The sequence below is a fragment of the Sminthopsis crassicaudata genome, chromosome 3 (assembly GCF_048593235.1).
Source record: "Sminthopsis crassicaudata isolate SCR6 chromosome 3, ASM4859323v1, whole genome shotgun sequence".
NCBI classification, from domain to species: domain Eukaryota; kingdom Metazoa; phylum Chordata; class Mammalia; order Dasyuromorphia; family Dasyuridae; genus Sminthopsis; species Sminthopsis crassicaudata.
This window is the reverse complement of record NC_133619.1, coordinates 395,893,948-395,914,186: the sequence shown is the minus strand read 5'-3', so window position 1 is coordinate 395,914,186 and position 20,239 is coordinate 395,893,948. Positions and strand designations below refer to the sequence as shown.

General features: G+C 51.4%; 2 protein-coding genes across 6 annotated transcripts in view; one reads left to right on the top strand and one right to left on the bottom strand.

Moving 5' to 3' along the window:
* Window positions 1-4,134, top strand: part of BCL9L (BCL9 like) — a 31,866-nt gene extending 27,732 nt beyond the window's left edge. For all 5 annotated transcript variants that reach the window (XM_074302309.1, XM_074302311.1, XM_074302313.1 and 2 more), the window contains exons 7-8: window positions 183-449; window positions 1,079-4,134. In XM_074302309.1, the coding sequence (XP_074158410.1) occupies window positions 183-449; window positions 1,079-2,187 (1,376 nt within the window). In that variant the 3' untranslated portion in view covers window positions 2,188-4,134. The remainder of the gene's footprint in view (window positions 1-182; window positions 450-1,078) is intronic.
* Window positions 4,135-5,569: 1,435 nt separating this feature from the next.
* Window positions 5,570-20,239, bottom strand: CXCR5 (C-X-C motif chemokine receptor 5). Its single transcript, XM_074302314.1, has 2 exons — window positions 20,099-20,239; window positions 5,570-6,881 (listed from the first exon to the last, which is right to left on the bottom strand). The coding sequence occupies exons 1-2, from the start codon at window positions 20,180-20,182 to the stop codon at window positions 5,802-5,804; spliced, it is 1,164 nt and encodes a 387-aa protein (XP_074158415.1). The 5' UTR covers window positions 20,183-20,239; the 3' UTR covers window positions 5,570-5,801.

Sequence of the window (20,239 nt, the reverse complement as noted above, 5' to 3'; positions counted from 1 at the left end):
CCTCAGCCTCCTGATTGTAGAAGGGAGACATCATTGGGTCTGACTCAGATCTGCCTTGGAGAAGCTGGGGTGTCTGTGGGAGAGGCTGGGGGTGCGGGGAGACAGCGAGCCGTGGGTACCCCAGGAGCGGCGCCTGCCCCCAAGGGCCTTCCAGAGACTTCATCTCCTTCTCTCTCCTGTAGGTGCCCTCCCTCCCAGCGGCCCCCGGAGCAGCTCCTCCGCACCCCCTGCCAACCCCTCTGGGGGCATCATGAACCCCAGCCTGCCTTTCACTTCTTCCCCAGACCCCACCCCCTCCCAGAACCCTCTGTCGCTGATGATGTCTCAGATGTCCAAGTACGCCATGCCCAGCTCCACGCCCCTCTACCATAACGCCATCAAGACCATCGCCACCTCAGACGACGAGCTTCTGCCCGACCGGCCTATGCTTCCCCCGGGGACCATGCCAGGTGCGGGACCCCTGCGGCAGAGTGGGGGGCCACGGCCAGAGAGCCGAGCATTGCTGTGGCAGGGTGACCGTCCCCCCGAGGGCACGGACAGAGGCGGATTTAGATAGCTGCACGCTTGTGTGTGTGACTGTGCACAAGCACGTACACGTCTGCACACGTGCCCACACATGTGTCCTGGCCGGCTCTTCATGGCCCACTTTGCTCTTTCTCTGCAAAGGCCCTTCCCTTGCCCAGCTCACCCCCGGAGGAGGTTAGGCGGCTTGCCAGTGTCTGAAGCTGGGCCCCCCTGGCTCTGGGGCCAGCCCCCCCCTCACTGCCCCCTAGGGAAGCGTGGACATTTTACGTGCTCACATACGATGCACATGAGTGTGTACGTGTGCAGCTGCACACACACGCCTGTCGCACCTGAACCTTTAGAGCTCTGGGCACCAGGGAGGCTGGGGCTGCTTCTCCTCCCTGTCACGGGCAGGATGGGGCCTTGCTCGCTGCAGGGGGTCCGTGCGGCCGGACCCCTAACGGACAACGGTGGGGCTTGCTCAATGCTGGTGCCCCCCGGGGCGGGGGAGGAGATGGGGGCCGACCCCTCTCCTGACAGACAGCGAGTGTGACCCTTTGTCCTTTCCTTCCAGGGATCAACACCAACCAGCCCAACCAGTTGCACCTGAACTCAGCAGCTGCCCAGAGCCCCATGGGCATGAACCTGCCTGGCCAGCAGCCCCTGTCTCATGAGCCCCCGCCCACCATGCTGCCCTCACCCAACCCGATGGGCTCCAACATTCCACTGCACCCCAATGCCCAGGGGCCCGGGGGGCCCCCCCCAAACTCCATGATGATGCCCCCCGGCGCCCCGGACTCCCTGAACCCTCCGTGTGGCCCCATGCCCAACGCGTCCCAGATGATGTCCTCTAACCAGCTGGTGTTCCCCCCTCGGCTGCAGCAGCCCCACGGCGCCATGCCCCCCGGGGGCGGCGGAGCGGGGGGCCCGGGCATGCAGCAGCACTACCCGCCCGGGATGCCCCTGCCCCCCGAGGAGCTGCCCGGCCAGCCCTCGGGCCCCCTGCCGCCCCAGCAGCACCTGATGGGCAAGGGGCTGGCGGGGCGCATGGGCGAGCCGTACCCGCCCGGGGTGCTGCCGGGCGTGGCCTCGGTGCTGAACGACCCGGAGCTGAGCGAGGTGATCCGGCCCACCCCCACGGGCATCCCCGAGTTCGACCTGTCGAGGATCATCCCGTCGGAGAAGCCCAGCAGCACGCTGCAGTACTTCCCCAAGAGCGAGAACCAGCCCCCCAAAACCCAGCCCCCCAACCTGCACCTCATGAACCTGCAGAACATGATGGCGGAGCAGACCCCTGCCCGGCCCCCCAACATGCCAGGTCAGCAGGGCGTCCAGAGGGGCCTCAACATGTCCATGTGCCACCCCGGACAGATGCCCTTGCTGGGCAGGACAGGCGTGCCCCCTCAGCAGGGCATGCTGCCCCACGGCCTCCACCAGGGCGTCATGTCCCCCCCGCAGGGCCTCATGGCCCAGCAGAATTTCATGCTGATGAAGCAGAGGGGCGTGGGGGGGGAGGTGTACAGCCAGCCCCCCCACATGCTCTCCCCCCAGGGCTCCCTGATGGGCCCCCCGCCCCAGCAGAACCTCATGGTGTCCCACCCTCTGCGGCAGCGCAGCGTCTCCCTGGACAGCCAGATGGGCTACCTGCCCGGGCCCGGCAACATGGCCAACCTCCCCTTCTAGCCGCGCGGGCGGGACGGACTTCAGAAACCCGTCCCTCCGGCTGCGAGGGCCGGCGTCGGCGCGGGGGCGGGGCCTGGCGCGTCTCCGGAACCGACCGCGCGGCCGGCTTGGGGGGAGGGGTTCACTTTGGTTTGGGTTTTTACTCGGCTTCAGCCCCCGGGACCCCTCCCCCCTTCCTCCGGATCCCCGTTCCCTGGGAGTTGGTGGGTCCCGTCCCCCCCCCCCCCTTGTTGGTCACTCGGCATCAGTGAGTTTCGTGTTTTGGTCCCGACCCGCGCCGGGGAGGAAAGCGGCGGGGGTGAGGTGGGGGGTCTCCTGCTCCCGGCCTTGGTGTCGGTCTGACTGGCGCCGCGGCCTCCCGGCTCTCCTCTCCGGCCCCTCCCCCGTGGTGTGGCCAGGCCCGTGCTCTCCCTGCGCCGCCGCTCCGCGCAGACCGGCGGGGGATGTCACTGGCCGTCTTTGCTGTAAATAAGGCCTGCGCTTTGTGCCGGTGTGTGCGTGTGCTGTATTTCTGTATTTTAATAGACGACTCGGGAAAAAAGAATCCCCGCCTTGCTAACCTTGTTCTCCCGCCCACAGAACCCCCCCTCCCCACCCAGGGACATGCCGACACCCCCCCCCCATCTGCAGAAAAGTCTCCAGCCCAAGACCCCTCCCCCCAGCATAGTGGCCCTTAACCTTCTCAAATCCAGGCTTCCACCCCACACTTGCGGGGGGTCTCTGCGGACACCCCCGGGCCGCGTGCGGGATCCCGCTCCGGCCCCTGCGCCCCCCACACCCGGCCTGAGGCCGCTACCTCCCCCCCCACACCAAGCCCGGTTTAAACGCCTCCGGGACGGAGCGGCCTCCCGCCGCCGCCCCCACGGTCCCCTCCGTTAGAGCATGCCGGGAACCGGCCCTGCCCGAGCGGGCCTTGTCACCTAGACCGGGGCTGCGCCAGACGCGCGTCCTCCCGGAGTCACCCCCACTTCCTCCTGCCAAAGGGGGAACGGAGGGGGTCTGAGTCAGCCTTCCCCCCCACCGCGGAGCCGTCCCTCCCTCCGGGCACTGAGGTACCGCGCGGCCCGCCGCGCCCGAGCCTGATCCCGCCTCGGTAGGCGCGAAGCCCCCTCCTCTACCCCCAAAGAGCATCTCCCGCTTCTTCCAGGCGGCCTCCCGTCCTCCCCAGCAGGGCGAAGCCCGGGGCTGGGGGGAGGCTGGGTGAATCAAAAGCCATAGACAGCTGTGTGTTTGTCTCATTTGCCCTAAAAGAGGAGCCTCTTTCCCCTTTCCCGCCTTCAGAGAAGGCCTTTGTGCAGGGCCGCTTCCAGGAGAGCTGCCTCTTCCCCTCCGCCGGCTCTCCGGCCCGAGGACGGCCCCAGCTCAGTAGCCATGATACAAGGGATGGGGCCTCCATCCCGCCCCCCTGGCATCTGGTGCTGTCACCCGGCCACGCTGGCCCAATCTAGTTCTGCGCCCAGCTTCCCCAGGACACTCCGGGCCGGGACAGCTCTCCTTACGAACACCATCCACATCGCATCCCCCCTCTCCCACGGGCCTTCTGCCCGCCCTGGGCCTTGCTCATCTCCAGTCCTCGCCCCAGGATCACCAGTCTTGTCTCTTCCCAGGCCCTGGGGCCTTTACTGTTTCCTGACCCCTCCCCCACTGCCCACAGCAGCCATCGTCCAGCCTCCCACACTCTGGCCCATCACTGAAGTCAGCCCACCAGCCTCCACTCTCTCCCAGTTCATGGCCATACCCTCCTCCCCAGCCATTTTGTATCATTATATAAATATATATATATAAATATATAAATATAAATATATAAATACAATATGTGAAGACATCTTCTTGGTTTTTATTTTGAAACAATTTTTAGGCTTGTTTCGGGGGTCTCTGTGCTGCCTGTACTGTATTGACCTGTTTTATAGGTGCCTTTTTATTAAAAAGAAAAACTTAGAAAATCAACCTCTTGCCTCGTGCATTTGTGTCTGAGGGGTCCGTTCTGCGCCCTGCTGCTTGGGCTGGAAGCAGCGTGAGGCCTAGTGCCCCGCCTCATCATCGGTCAGGCCCGAAGGGGTAGCTTTTTGTCCAACCTTGATTACTCTGAGGTAGAAAGTGGCGAGCTGGGCTCTCTGGCAAGGCCGGGGCAGGACCTGGCGCTGGCTGGACAAGCTGGGCCCCTCTGAGCGAGAAGCCGCTTCCTCTGGTTCCATCTGAGCAGGCCCCTCAGAGAGGAGTGGGCCAGTGCTTCCTTAGGGGTTTGGGGACTTCCCTCCCAGAGGTCGGTGCTAGGGCCCCATCCTGTCCCTTCCCCCACCTCACTTCCCTTACCACATACACTTGGTCCTGGGAGGCCCCCATTCTCCGTCTGAAGCTCCCTTCTAGGTATCATTAATTTGGGACATGGCCCTTTGAGGAGATGCCCCTCTGGGAACCGTTTCACATTAAGCATATCAATCCATTCATCAATAACTTTTTTATGTGCTTTCTGTGTACATTACGCACTGGGGAGACACAAGGAAACAAGAACTAGTCTGTCCTGGGAGAAGCTCAGAGAACCGCCCAGCGGGCAGGGCTCCCTACCCAGTGCCTCTAGTTCTCTGCTTGGGAAAGGCCTTGCTCACACACCTGTCCCGTCAGATGACCTGCAGAAAGCCTTTTCAGCGCACTTTCCTTCCTGGACTAGTCCCTTCTAGAAGAGCCTCTAGCTCCTGGTCCCCTGCACAGTCATGTTGTGCCTCTGGTGGGCTGCATCCCCTTCTCTCCTATCTGGGAGGTAGTATCAGGTGGGAAAGAATTGTTGGGTGGAGAGCAGCAGGTATTCAAGGTCTGTTCCTATTGGTGGGAGCCCCCTGGGCCACTGGCACAAGCTTAAACTAACCTCAGCCACACCTCCACAGGCCCAAAGGTGGGGGGTGCCCTCAGTTACCAGAACACTTTCCCTCAGGTGGGACTCTCTCCTCTCCGCCTGAGACGCTCCTCATTTTTCTGGCCAGCACCAGCCTCCTAACCGTGCGCCTCTTCGGAGCTCAAACATTCCAGCACTGCCTGGGCCTGGTCTGAGAAATCTAGCGGGGCCTTGGGCTGCCTGTGGTCAAGACCGAAGGCGGCCTGCAGCCAGGCTCCCCGGGGCCTGAAGTGGGTCAGTCTGAGCTTCCTGTTTTGTGAGTGGGGCCTCCCATGGTGAGGTTAGGAAACACTGAGTGAGAAGGCACGGGGACAGGTGGGGGGAGCAGGGCAGGTGAGGAAGGGTCTTTGCTCACAGAGCAGGCGGATTCACCTCGAGGAGCCTGGGTGTGATGCACAGGGACAGCACCCAAAGTGCCCCCCTCCCCCAGCTAAAAATTCTTTTCCTCTTAGGAGGTCAGGTGAGCCCAGGGGAATAAAAGTGACAGCATCGTCCTGAGCCTTTTTCTAGGCTTTATGGAGCTTATCTCTGAAGAGCTAAGTTAAGCCAAGTTAAGAAACATCCCCAGTCCAGGCTCAACCCTCAGTCCCACGTCAGGAAGAGCAACAGATGGAGCTGTCTCTTAGGGTTTGTCCAAGGCTTCTCTTTGCAAGGTCCCCTTTGGGGTACTGGTCCGGACCCTTGCCCAGCAGGATTTCCCCCTCCCCCCCGAGGGTTCAGGGTCCTAGAAGGTGGTGACAGAGGTGGCGTTCTCTGACTCGGAACTGCTGCCCTTGCGCCAGCTGGGGAGGAACCGGTGCAGGGTGGCGGGGCCCACACAGCCCAGCTTTCCCAGCAGGCGAATCAGGTCGCTCCGGAACTTCACGCCCACGAAGGTGTAAAGCACGGGATTGAGGCAGCAGTGAGCCAGGCCCAAGAACTCACACGTGGTGATCGCCGTCGCCAGCCGCTCGTCCAGCTGACAGGACTTGGGCACGGCGTGCAGCATCACCAGGGTGTCCAGGAAGATGACCACGTTATAAGGGGACCAGCAGAAAAAGAAGACCCCCGTGACGAGGATGGCCACCTTGACGGCTTTCTGCCGCTGGTGCCGCCGCTGGGCCTGGCACAGGCGCCTCACCACCCCAGCATAGCACCAGCCCATCACCAGCAGGGGGAGGAGGAAGCCCCCCACGTGGTAGAGGAAGCGCGAGGCGAGCCGGGCATCGCTGCCCGCCAGGCCTTGGCCGGAGAAGCTGCAGGCCGCGGAGTCGTTGGATTCGCCCTTGCTGACCGTCACAAACAGGAGCTCGGGCAGGGCGCAGAGGAGGCCGGCCAGCCACACGGCGGCACAGGTGAGGTGCACCGAGAAGAGGCGGCGGTGGCGGTAGGCGTGCACCGAGCGGACGATGGCCAGGTAGCGGTCCACGGCGATGCAGGCCAGGAGCAGGCTGCTGCAGTAGAAGTTGACCTTGTGGAGGGCGCTCACAGCCTTGCAGAGGAAGGAGCCCAGCACCCAGCCCACGGCCCCCTCGACCACGGCGAAGGGCAGGGTGAGCACGAGCAGGAGGTCCGCCACGGCCAGGTGCAGCAGGAAGGTCTCGGTGGAGCTGCGCGCCGTCCGGTGGCTCTGCAGAATCACCAGCACCAAGGCGTTGCCCGTCACGCCCAGCAGGAAGATGGCACTGTAGGCCACCAGCACAAACACCGCCTTGTAACCCAGCTGGTCCTCCCAGCCGCGGATCTTGGGGCACACGTAATCGTTCTGGGGCTCCAGCAGTTCGTTGCTGTAGTTGCTGTAGTTACTGAAATCCAGGACTGTGAGCTGTGAGGGAGGAGAGACGGGAGGGGGAGAGGTGGGCATGAAGGCCTCCGCTTGTGAGAACCCGTCCGTCCCCTTTGCCTCTGTAATGGCCTGGTGCCCCCTGTGAGGGACAGGGAGGAGCAGAGCCGGAAACCTGTCCCACGCCCTGGAGAAGCCCTGTTCATTCATTTGTGTAGGAAGGTGGTCGGTACTGTGGGCAGAAGGTCGGCTTTGGGGTCAGCTCCAAGCCCTCCTTGACAGGACCCCAACTCATTTAGCTGCTCACTGCCCTCGAAGATTTGCTAAGGCTGTGCTGTTGGTGAGGTGCTGGCCTATGTCCATGGAGAGAGTTTCCACCCCAGGAATTCCCTGTGTGCTGAAATGAGACCCCTGGACTGTCACAAACACCGACCTCTCCCTATTAAGTCTAAGGTACCGTGCTGGGGGCCAGGGATGCAGGTGCAAAACAGCCCAGCCCCTCCCCTCAAGCTGCTTATGGTCTCCTGGAGAAAGATGGGCCAGTATGCAAGTAAATAAATGCAAAGATGTGACAGGGACCGACTGCAGCTGGGGGGAGGACTGCCCCCTGGACCCCCCCCCCCCATGACCTGGTATCCTAGTCACTGACCCAGTCACTCTCAGCAGCTACACCCCCTGTTCTGCTTCCCACCCCTAGATGTCACCGGGCTTCTCTCCAACCCTGGCTCGCCTCCTCCACCTCAGTTTCCCTCACCCGGATAAAGTAGATCTATCTACCCTGCCCCTCCTGCTGTCCCCTTCTATACTTCTCCCATCCCAAGCTCCATCTCCAATATAGCTAAATGACTTCAGATAACTGCAAGGAGCGAGGGGGAGGAAGGGAGAAGAGAGGAGGAGGAATGGGAGGCAGGTGGAGGAGGGAGTGCATGGGTACCATCAGCTGCGGCTTCTTTCCCCCTTCCCCCACCCCCTAAACTCTGGCTGTTTACAGCCCTAACCACAGAGGAAGGCCCTCATCAGTGTTTTCATACCTTTCACTCACAGCTGCCTCAGCTGCACCTGTTCCTCACCGGCCCCTTTCTTGTCCCTCCCTCCCCAACCCCGCCTAGCAATTGATAACTAATTATAACCCAACTGTGTTAGCAAAGAGGGTAATTCTGTCAGTGACAAAGTCCCTAGGGACAAGAGGTAAGGATGGCTTGTACCTTTGTTCTCCCTGCTCCTGAGGCTGTGTCCCTAAAGACTGTGGAGTGCTGCTCCTGCCTGATCCCAGGGAGGGGAAACAGCTGCTTGGGTCATTCCCCTGGGAGGCCAGATTAGTGATTTGGGTTACCTGGACCTGAGTCTGGGGATTGGACCTCCCTCCCAGCCCTGTCGGTGAATTCTAAAATCTTAATCCATTGACAACCTGTGACCTTGGAAGCGTCCCCTCCACGGCCAAGATTTCTCTCTCTTGGACTGAGCCCACTCACTCTACTATCTGATCACCTCTGTCTCTTACTAGAATTTGGAAGGGGAAACCGGCAACAGGTCTAATTCAGACAGAGAAAGAAAAGGTGCCGACTGTAGAGGAGAAAGGGATAGAATTCTGGCACCAGGCTGCCGATGGGTACAACGGGCCTGTTATGACCTGTGTCTAAATTGTAGTAGACCCACCAAACATCCAAGCTGATTTCCATACTGATTTGCCTAGAGCCCTAACAAGGTCTGTCTGTAACCAGGGCAATTTCAGTTGTGGGAGTATGGGGAGAGCGGCCAAGAGGAGAGCCCAATAGTGGGGGCCATTCTGTCCCTAGACAATCTGACCCTTTTCTCTAGTGAGACTGGGGTGGAGGGAGTCCCTGAAAGAAGGATTAGCTCTCCTGGATGTCAGCACTATGGGGTAAAACCATGTTCAGTCTGTGCTAGTTACAGTTCCAGATTTATCTTGTTTTGTGAGTGATTTATTTAATGTCAAAGTGTCTGAAAAATGGGCAAAGTGAGATGATAGGTTTGTATTCCATCTTCACTCTCTGAAGGTGGGAGGGAAGGGAAGAACTTCGGTTCTTACGGTTATGGTTTGGAAGACACCCTGGGAAAATGACGGGGTGAGAAGGGAGGGAGGAAAGGAAGCTGGTTTGTGGGGAGAGGAGTTCATTTGATGTCTCAGCAGGAGGTGTCAAACTGCAATTTGGGGGCTGAGGAGGAGGAGTGACAAGTGTAAAAGCCTCAGCCAACGGTTGAAGGAGGGGTCCCAGCTTTTGGGGATACCTTGAGGAGAGGCTTAGAAGATGGTCTCTAAAGAACAAACACAGGCTGATGTTGATCCAGTTGGGAAGTTCAGGTGGTGGATGCAAGGACCAGAGACCCTTCTAAGGAACCCATCCCTTCTCCCCCAAGAAAGGAGAAAGACAGGGACGGGGGATATAGACACACATATACAGTAGAAGTCGCAGTCTGGAGCTAATCCACATGAATTTTGCATGCAACTCAATTCAACAAATCCTTATTAAGTGCCAACTGTGTACAAGGGGTTGAGCTAGGGAAATCAATCGTTCGATCAATAAGCATTGATGACTCCCCCTGGTTGTTGGTTGGTTGTTGTCCTTTGTTCTCAGAGAAGACCAAAATCACATCATTGTGTTGGAGTCAAGTTGTGGCTGATCAGACCAATATGAGCTCGGAAGGTCCTATCACAGATCAGGCACAGAAAACATGAACAAATAGCCCAGATATACTGGGCTGTGTGCTAGATGCTGAGAATACAAATGGTGGTACTACAAGTAGTGGTGCATGCAGAATACATTCAGCTTAAATCTAGATGGATAGATATAGAACACATGCCAAAAAGAATACCAGACAATTTTGGAGAATGGGAATAAAGAAAGGCTTCCCCCGGCAGCTAGAGAGAGCACTGGAGGATCTGACTTTAATCTGGCCTCAGACAACTAATCCTTGGTCACTATGATTCTGGACAAGTCACCTAACCCCAAATGCATGGTGAAAATAAAAAAAATAAAAAGCTTCATCTAGAAGGTGGCAGTCACTTGATCTAAATTTCAAAAGAAAGTAGAGATTTCAAATGCCTGAAATACCCAGGCACAAGGCTTCTGCACAATTATGGAGAAGGTCACGTGTGAGGAAAAGTAAGAAAGTGTGGAGGGACCGTAGACCGCACGGAAGGAAATCACATTTATAAGGTTGGAAAGATTGGTTCTAGTGAGGTTGTAAAGTGCTTTAGATGCCAAACAGGTGAGTTTATATTTCATCTTAGAAGCAAAAAAACTGCTGCAGTTTATTTAAAAGGGAAGTTGGACCTGTGCTTTAGGAAAAATCGCTTTGGCAACTGAGGAAAAATTTCTCAGAATAAAGAGAAATGAGTGATTTGGAAGTACTTATAAAAGTCCATTCAAGAGATGATAAGGGTGCAAAAAGGAGAGGAGGCCCTCGATGAGAGTCCAGGGCTTGGGAAAGGTTTGTCCTTTTTGCTGCGGGCACATTTGGACAAGGGTGTGTGACAAAGGTGTCCCCACCCTTACGGGAGAAGGAAAATCAGCAGGGACCCTCGCGGCTCACTAAAATATTAAATAAGGCAGACATTATGGATTTTAGGAGACCTGTAGCTAGTGAGGAGGCTGACAGCTCATATAAATGTGAGCATGGTGAGCAGGGCAGGCTGCAGACAAAAAGTTCTGTGGTGTATCACAGAGAACTTATCCAAATAGACATTAATTCCTTAATCATTCAGCAAACTTATATCCAGCACATATTACACATCAAGCAGAAACAACTATAATATTCCACAGAACGTGCAGTGTATTGGAGGGGAACAAAACCAAGTGTTGCTCCAGCACTGGAGGGTCTTACTCTTGGAAGGACAAGGATGGATAGATGGAAAAGGGAGATGGAGAGATCCAAAGAAGGGGATTCTGGGTTTAGAGAATGAGCAGAGCACAGGGATTGGAGACGTGAGACACGCACTGCGGATGGTGAGAAGTTCTTTTTGACTGAGGCACGGGAGACATGAAATAATGAAAAATGAAGAAAGAAAGGTGGCGGTGAGCTGTCAGATCCCAGAGAGCCTCGACATGGGGGGGGGGGGACAGTAAAAAGAATGTAGGATCAGGAGCCAAGTGATCTGGTGCAATTCCCAACTCTGCCACTTTCTAGTTGTGTGATACTGAGCAATTCAATTCCTCTCTCAAGGCCTCTTTTGTTTTTGTGGAAAAAGAGAATATCTAACTGAAGGCTGCTGTCTCTCAGTCCCTAAGACTCTCTGGCCAGGTTAAAGAGCTTGACTTTTATTTGGTGGGCATGAGCTACCCCCTCATACACACACACACACACACACACACACACACACACACACACACACTACATCCTGATAGAGCAATTCAGTTGTACATATGTACACACCCTGTTGTAGTAATACCAACATGGACTCTCTGGCCAGGTTAAAGAGCTTGACTTTTATTTGGTGGGCATGAGCTACCCCCTCATACACACACACACACACACACACACACACACACACACACACACACACACACTACATCCTGATAGAGCAATTCAGTTGTACATATGTACACACCCTGTTGTAGTAATACCAACATGGACACATGCCCACAAAAGGAATATGTCTGACCTCAGTTAGGGAAATACTATGAGCCTGAGGAGATGAAAAGATGGAAAATCTGCGATAAAAGAATTAGCCCAAAAGGCATGCCGATGTGGGCGGCGGGATGAAATCAGGGCAGCTCTTTCTTTATCCAAGGGCCAGGGAACTCTTCTGCTGTCGAGATGACTCCTCCCAGGTCCCCCTACCTGCCCAAAGAGTATTGATAATATTGGAAGTTCTCAGAGGGCAGTGTTTTATTTTTATCCTTTGTACTCCCAGGGCTTAGCTGAGTGCCTGGTATATAATATGTGCTTAGTAAATATTTGTTGATTGATTTGTTGATTAATGAATTTCACATTCCTCACAAGAGGAATATTGAAGAACTTTCAGAAAAGTGGCCAGGATGTTGAAGGGTCTGGAAGGGCCACAGGGATGGTTAAAAGAAGTAGGAAAGGTTACCCTGGAGAAGAGAAGGTTTCACAATATGTTTGCTTTCATTTTTGGAAGGCTTTCCCATGTAAGGTATGGCTCTAGAGGAGGAAGAGCTCTTGGAGGCCACCTAGTCCAATCTTTCATTTTACAGATACAGGCTCAAGGAGTTTAAGTGGCTTGCCCAAGATCACAACAATAGCAAATTTCAGGGATGGAATTTGAATCTAAGTCCTGGGACATCAGAGAAACTTCTGTTCTTCATGAATCTAAAGGGCACCACTGAGATCAATGGGTAAAAGTTGGAGAAATGGAGATTTTGACTTAATATAAACACTTTAAGAATCAAGCTAAATTAAATATTAATGATTGTTAAATAATTAAATATTAAAAAAAACTTATTAATGGTTTGACTTGTTAAAAAATATAGAAGAGGTTTCTCCACAAAAGTAGTGAGCTCTCTGTCACTGAAAGTCACCAGGGGCTGTAAAGTCAGGTACTTTGCAGAGGATCAAGAGAATCCCTGCATTAGGAAGAAGAGGGGAGGAAGATGATAGTCCCAATGGAGCTAACATGGGACAGGGAGAAGAGAAATAAATGTGGAAGCAGAGAGACCATCTCTTCCTCTTACTCTGTATAAGACCTTGGCAAGGCGCCATCTCTCTGAGTCTCAATGGCTTCATCTGTGCCATGAGGGGATTAGACTGGATGACCTCAAGGCCCCCAATTCGAGATCTATAATCTAAGATTTTAGTAGTTTGTGATTCCCTATGGCTATATCTTTCCCCCATGGCCTTAATTTCCAGACAGTACCAAGGAAGCTGATTTACCTATTTGGGTCACCCTGCAGCAGGTGAGAAGCTTTGGCAAAGCTGGCAACACCAGCCCACATCAGCCTGGCATGGGGCGGGCGGCTGCCCACTCTACTGGGCTCATGACTCAATGCAGGCTGAAGCTCAGAATTCCCATGGATGTTGAGTCATTTTGTCTGGGGGAGGTCTCTACACACAAAGTCCGGGTCACGGTCTTGAAAATTGTGTAAGCAAACTGGCTGTAGCTGGAACATTTGGAAGCTTTATACAGCGGACTCCTAAGCTGTCCTGTTTGGTGGGAATGTCTGCCCCAACTGTCCAATCTCTTCACCCTGTCAGTAATAATGGGACTAAACCGTTCTTCCCTAAGCAAGTCCCTTCAGCACCCATGCTGGTCTGTGCGAGAGACTGAGGTGCTCCCAATTTGCTTAAAGCCAACTGTGTCAAATTCTAGATTCCTTCTAGTTTTAACTAGGATCTTTCTCCTTGGCAGGGGGGGGCATGGGCTCCAGATGAGATTGTACAGTTCTAATCCTTAATTCTACAACCTTTTTTCTACTCCTGGATTTCATAAAACTCAATATCGGCCCCTCCATAGTAGACACACTAAAACCATTTCTGGTAGCTTCTTTTGTGGTACCAAAGGAGAAAAAAAAAGTTGATTTATTTGGAATGGCTACATAAATTGTGGTAACATAAATGTGATGGAATATTGCTGCCTTTTAAGAAAGATGAATATGATAACTGCAGAGAAGAATAGGAAGACTTACCCGAACTGATAAAGAGTAAAGTAAGTAGAGCTCAGAAATAAATATACACAATGATTACATTGTAATTAGGGATTGATCTGCCTAGATCTCCGGGACTTTTGGCCCCCAAGGTTGGGGGCCCCCGTGTCTGCATAGTGGGATAGGGGGTTTTATGTCTCTTCTGCAGCTGGGAGATGCATCACTGGGCCCTGAGACCTCCACGTGCAGCAGACCTGAACCAGTTTTGGTTTCCTTTTTTTATACTTCAGTGATGCATGAGTAGTGGTCAAGAGTGTCCAATTAACCAGTTATGTCAGCATCCTGGATCTGTACTCACCTAGAACTACAGAATCATGGAATCACTAAATCATGGAGTCTCAGAGTCTGACCTACCACTGAGCAGGAGAATCCCCTTTTTAAGTGTCACTCTTAAGTGGTTGTATAATCTTCAACAAAAGACATTGTGTGAGAGTAATAGCTAACATCAATATAGCATCTTAAATGTTATATTTTTCAAAGCACTTTTCAAATTTTGCTTCATTCTACTTGGAAGTAGAAGCTGTTATCATTTCCATCTTACAGACAAGGAAACTGAGGCAGAGAGAGGTTGCGTGATTTGCCCAAGATTACTAGTAAATGTTCAAAGCTGGATTTGAATTCCTGACTCAGTGCTCCCTATCCTAGGCCACCTAGCTGCCAATAAGAAACTTGTTACCTCCTGATACAATCGATTTCACTTTTATACAAACTCTATTTGGTGGGAAATTTCTCTTTACATCAAGCCAAATCTTCTGTGGTCTGTTATTTCTATCCATTGCTTTTAATTCTTCCTTTTAATCAAGTCAATAGACATAAATTAAGTACCTATCGTGTGCCAGGTATTGCTTTAAGCACTGGAGTTGAAAAGAAAGACAAAAAAGCAGTTCCTGATTTCAAGATCGCAGTGTGATAGGAGAAGACAAAATGCAAACACATATAAAACAGTATATATGGAGGATATAAATTGGAGGTCATCTAATCTCTAGGGCCAAGAATGTCTTCCACAGAATAGCCCTCCGGATACTTGAAGGTAATTATCATGTCTACCCCAAATCTCCTTTTCTTCAGTCTTATTACTGACAATCCCTTCGGTTGATCATCATGTGACCTGTTTTTTTACTTATCTGTCTCTTTATGAGCCTGGTCACCCTGCACTGAAAAGAGAACTTTCAAATCTGGCTTTAATTTTGTCACTTGGCTCTATACTTTGAGACTTCTATGCCGGGTCCCAGGATGTTCATTATTGGGAAAACCTCACCATCTTGTGAGAAGCTAGCAGCCTTGGTAATAATCTACCTCATGGCTATTCTCTGCCCTTTTAGTGCTTGGAGCCACAAACACTGAAAGCTCTGTTTAAGGAGGGAGCCTACGTCAGATTAATGTGACCTGCATTGCTCCGGGATTTCTCTGACTTTCACACCGTGCTTCCACAGGTACCTCCCCTGGTGATCCCTAGCCCTTTCTCAGCTTGCCTTAGTGAATTATCTTCCCTATTAAATGGAAGATGCAATGGAGAGAGTGTAGGCGACTTCTCTCCCTGAGTTCAAGTCTCCTCACATACTTACTGACTGTGTGATCCTGTGTAATCCCATTTGCCTCAGTTCCTCACTTGGAGAAGGAAATGGCAAGCTGCTTTGCCCCAAAACTCCAAAGGGGTCACAAAAAGTCAGGCAGGACTGAAAAACTACTCAACAAATTAGAATGTAAACTCCTATGATTCAGGGCCTTTTTTTCCCCCCTTTCGTACCTCTAGTGCTTAGCACAGTGCCTGGCACATCATAGGTGCTTAATGAATGCTTATTTATATTTAGTGTCACCTAGAACTGAATGTCATTTCAGATACAATGCTCAGTCCACATGTGAACAGGTACCATCCCCCACCTGGGGCAATGGTGATGGAAGAGAGGGTTGGGGAGGGAAAGTTGCCTCTGAAACTACCTGGAGCCTTGGCCCTCCCCAGTCTCAGCCCTGGCATTCGCTCAGAGTGAAATGGGAAGGACTGAGGACTCTCAGCAAGCAAACTCAGAATTCCTGTGGGCTGCAGCCCGGACATCCCTGGGCCCCGGCAAGATTGTTTTCCTCCCCAGCGCTCTGCCTGTGGCCACCTCACCGCCAGTTTTTCAGCCCATTCGTTATCCCTCTCCTCTCTGGGCCGCTGGCTTACAAGGTGCAAACCAACCAACACAAACCCCCGTAGAATAATCTTCCTGCTAGCCACAAGTTAAGCCTCCCTCCTTGGCCACCTGGGCTGATGACTAGACCCAGAAACTGTCCCTGTCATGACAAAGGGCAAAATGCCATAGTGGAATGAAGAGTTCTGGGAAATACTCATTTAAAAAACCAGACCTTCACCTTGAGAGTGCTTTATACTCAGCAAACTGCTTTCGCAGCAACTTCGTGCTGTGGGCAGCACCAGTGCTTGTTACCACCATTCTCCTTTTACAGGTGGGGGTATTAATAATAAATATTTTAAAAATAACAAATATTACAGCTGACATTTATGTAGCGCTTTAAGGTTTGCAAAGAACTTGATGTATATTCTCTCAGTTTAGGGGGCAGAGAAATTAAGTGCTGGGATCATTCAGCAAGTTTTCTTTTCTCCTTCCCCTACAGATCAGAAAGCACTTGGATTTGCAGCTCTGGTCACAGAGTTAGAGCTGGAGGCCTTCTAGTCGCCCCCTCCCCATTTTAAACAACTAAGGAAATTGAGACAGTGAAAGACTTGATAACTTGGTCATAATCAAAAAGTTAAAAAACTGGTGCTGACTATGAACCAAGCACTACAGTCAGTTCTGGGGCTAAGAAAAGATAATCAGTCCCTCCTTTGAAGGAGCTCACAGCCTGACGAATGAGCCAACAAGCAACAACTAAATTCAAATAAGATGTGTGCAGGGCACATCGGGGATAATCAAAGGGGAGGAGGCAGTGGTAATAAAGGGGAGGAAGAAGGAAAGATTGTAGCTGGGACTTGAAGGGAGCCAGAAAGCCGAGAGGAGTGAGAGCATCCCAGGCGGGGGCACAGCCCACGAAAAGGCTCTGCCAAGTGACTGAGGCAGAATTCTCTCACTCCAGATGCAGGCGGACCTCTTCCCCTTCTGCCACTGCCCCATTGCAGGGAAGGATTTGTATTGTAGTCAGGCAGCTTCCTTTGTTTCTAAGCTCCCTCCCAAGCTGGAAGCTCTATGAAGTCAGGGAGCGCCTCTTCTGTAAATTTTACAGCCCACCCCCACACACCTGAAGTGTTCCGCACAAGACAGGCATTTCATAAATGTTTATTGACTCTATTCATATTCCCAGCCTTTTTTTAAAGCCAGGAGTGGGGCTTAAAACTGGGGGAAGGGAAACAAAAGATGACTAATTTCTTTATTCTTGGTTACTGAATGAGAATATCCCCCAGAGTCCAACCCAGAGTTTGAGGAGAAAAGAGCCAAGGAAAGTAAGAGAACATCAAGAATTAAGCAAGGTCACTCTGGGCCTTAACAGAGCATGATGGAGGTCAACTTGAGGTCATCTTTCTACCTCACTCAGAGTGGGATCATGGGAATTGGTACCTCAGTAAAAAAACCTCACTGGTCCCGTTGTGTGCAGGGGTTGAGGACCACTCACCTTGCCCTGCAATAGCTTGAGGGTGGGGGGAAATGGGAAAACATTCCAGGAAAAGGAGGAGAGAGAACAAAAGAACAAGCCTTGGCATTTCTCACCCCCTCCCCCTACTTTTTCTAGAGACACTTCCCCTCTCTCTTTGAAGAAAAGGGAGCTAGGAAAGAAAGCCTGGATTCTGGTAAGATTCCCAGCGTATTTCTAAGGTGTAGAAACATCTAGAGCAATGATTCTCAAAGTGTGGTCCGGAGAATCCTTGGAGGATAGAGGGGGCTGAAAATATAAAAAATATTTTAAAAATTTGAATTTGAAAACACTCTGAAACTCTTTCAAAGTGTGTACAAATTCAAAATTATTTTTTATTTCTAATATAGTATACCTAACCCACAGAAACAAAAAGTCTTTGGATAGCTTCCTCAATACTTTCATTTTATTTAATTTTTTCTTTCCTGAGGCAATTGGGGTTAAGTGACTTGCCCAAGGTGTTTTAAGTGTCTGAGACCAGATTTGAGCTCAGGTCATCCTGACTTCAGGGCTGATGCTCTATGCACCAATTAACTGCCCCAGATAATTTTTAATAGCATGAAGACCCTGAGAACAGAAGTTCAAGAACCACTGATCTAGAGTTCCTCAGTCCTGCCCTCAAGGTTGCGTGCAGGGAGATGCTGGGAAATTTAAAAAGGGGGGAGGGGATGGTGATGTGCAGAGGGCTACGAGAGAGAAGCCTGACTCCAGCCCACGAGTCTGGCATTTGGAGAATTCGTCTGCTCTGACCTGGCTGCCACAGCTGTGCCGTGAAGGTCTCCTTACTGCCTCGCCCTCAAATGCTCTGTTGAGCTAGAACCCAGCTGGAGAGTGGACTTTCCTTTAAGGACAGTATAGAACCACTTTCTACAACCCAGGTCCTGCCTTTCTTTTCCACTTATCTTCTGGAACAGGGGTTCTTCACTGGGGGTCTGCAAACCTTGGGGATAGACTTGAGCAGGTCCCTGAACTGGGTTGGGAGGAAAAATCATATCTCTGTTCTCCTTAACCTTTACGTGAAATTTAGCATTTTCTCCCGTGATTTAGAAACATGATTCTGAGTAGTTCATGGTCTTCACCACAATGTCCAAGGGGTCCCTGACACTCACACAAAAGGACCCCTTTTCTAGATCCTGGGAAATGGGCTGGGGACTGTTGGGTAGAGAGAGCGTAGCTTCACCGTGTGATTTGAGGTTGCCACTGGTTTTCCCCCTCTCGGGGGCTCTGTGGAGACCTCCTCAGCTTACTGCCTGACTCCCTGGAGACTCGTGTGTTGAGAAATACACTGCAGGGGAAACCCTTGACTTCTCGGAACTGGGGGGCAAGCCAACTAGTCAGGGCTCCGGTGGCCATCCTGTCTGTGAGTAGAAACTAAATGTAAGTAACCTAAATAGTATGGGAGCAGGAAATTGAGTATCAAGGTGATGGGGGGCAATTCAATGTGAATTTGGTTATTCTGCCCTTCTTCCATCTTAATTATTCTGCGACTTCTGAATTTTCTGTCACTTTGGGAGCGGAGAGAGGGGCTCAATGAACTGAATCCCTAGATAAATGGTAGTGGGCCTGCCCTATCTTTTATATTTCTATATCCTCTTTCTACCTTCCCCTGTATAACTCAGATTTCTATACCTTGGAGAGTTGTAAATGCTAGAACCCTGAAGAATTGTGAGAAAGCATGAATAATTTGAAAGTGGTAAGGGGGACAAATTTCAGGAAAATTGCACCCCAACTTTGGGAGAAATCTCCCTCAAGGCTGGAAGAGAAAACAAGTTAAAGCCCAAGAATTTTTTTTTTTCAGGAGAATCACCCTTTTTGCTCCTACTCTTCCATTTTTCTCCCCTCTTGGGGAATCTGGTGGTTCAGTTCTGAGTTGCTTTGCTCCCTATAGTCAGGTATTAAAAATTTTTCCCCTCCAGGCAGAGAGCCCTAACTTCTGGGACTCCATTTAGGTGGAGACTTTGAGTGCTGATAGAGTGAAAAGTGATGATGAGGCATTTCTCCCTAGGTTCAAGCAAACTCCTCTAAAAATACAGGAATTCATACCTCAAATCTCACTTTCACTGAGTTTCCACTTCTTCAGCTCACTCTGATGTTTCCTTATCAGCACAATATGCTCTTTGAAGGCAGGCACTGAGTCATCTCAACTTTGTATTGTACCCAGTCGCTAATATGATATTCTGCATAATAAATACTTACTGAATTGTATATTCTTCCCTCCATCAGTTAGGAGTTCCTATTTCTTGTATTAGTTCTGTCATCCAACGTCAGGTGGAACACTTCCAGAGTAGCCCACATTATAGGAGGAGGTGTTCATTTGTAACAGTGGGTAACCGAATCTAATCCTGGATGTTAGAAAGTGTTTCTCCACTTATTCCTTATTATAGCCCAAGAATCTTTTGGTTTAAGTGACCCCTTGTGCAGTTTGATTAAAAACTATGGACATTTATCAGAAATAAATGTTTAAATAAGTGAGGGAAATGCTAAAATTTAGTTAGAGATTAGTGAAAATAGAGATGCAATTTTTTTCTCCCATCTAAGTTCTTGATATTTAGTCCATGCATCCCAAATTAAAAAACCCTTCCCTAGAAATAAAGAAAGGTTGTGACAATTTTCCTCTTTCTGTGATTGGGGAAACTAAGAACTGGTTTTAGGTAACAAATAGAACGTTCCTCCCACTCTGTCATTTTACAGGATTTTTACCCAGATCCTCTGACTCTACATTCAGAGCTCTTTCCATGACAGATCTAGGATTTGAACCTCTTGATCTCATTTGAGGGCTTTCCAATTTTATTTGAATTCACCATGGATGGGGTCTCTCCAGTGGGCTGATAAGTTTTGAGAACAAAAAACCCATTGGAAATGAAGGTTAGGTTTCTTGGACCATTTTTAAACTTTCATTAGATCCTCTTCTGAGCGTTGTCTCCCTCCCCACCCCCAACCATTTCCCCCAAGATATAATTTTAAAATTTAAAAATAGTTCACCAATTTGGACCCCTCGGGTCTACTCACCAGGTCTCCCATGTTTATGCTCATGGCCTCCATATCCAGGCTGAATTGGTAGTTCATAGCAGCATGAATGTGGACCTGCTGCATCCCTACCCCGGGATACTGGGTGGCTTTCCTCTGGCTGGGTGGCTCTAGAAAGGTGGT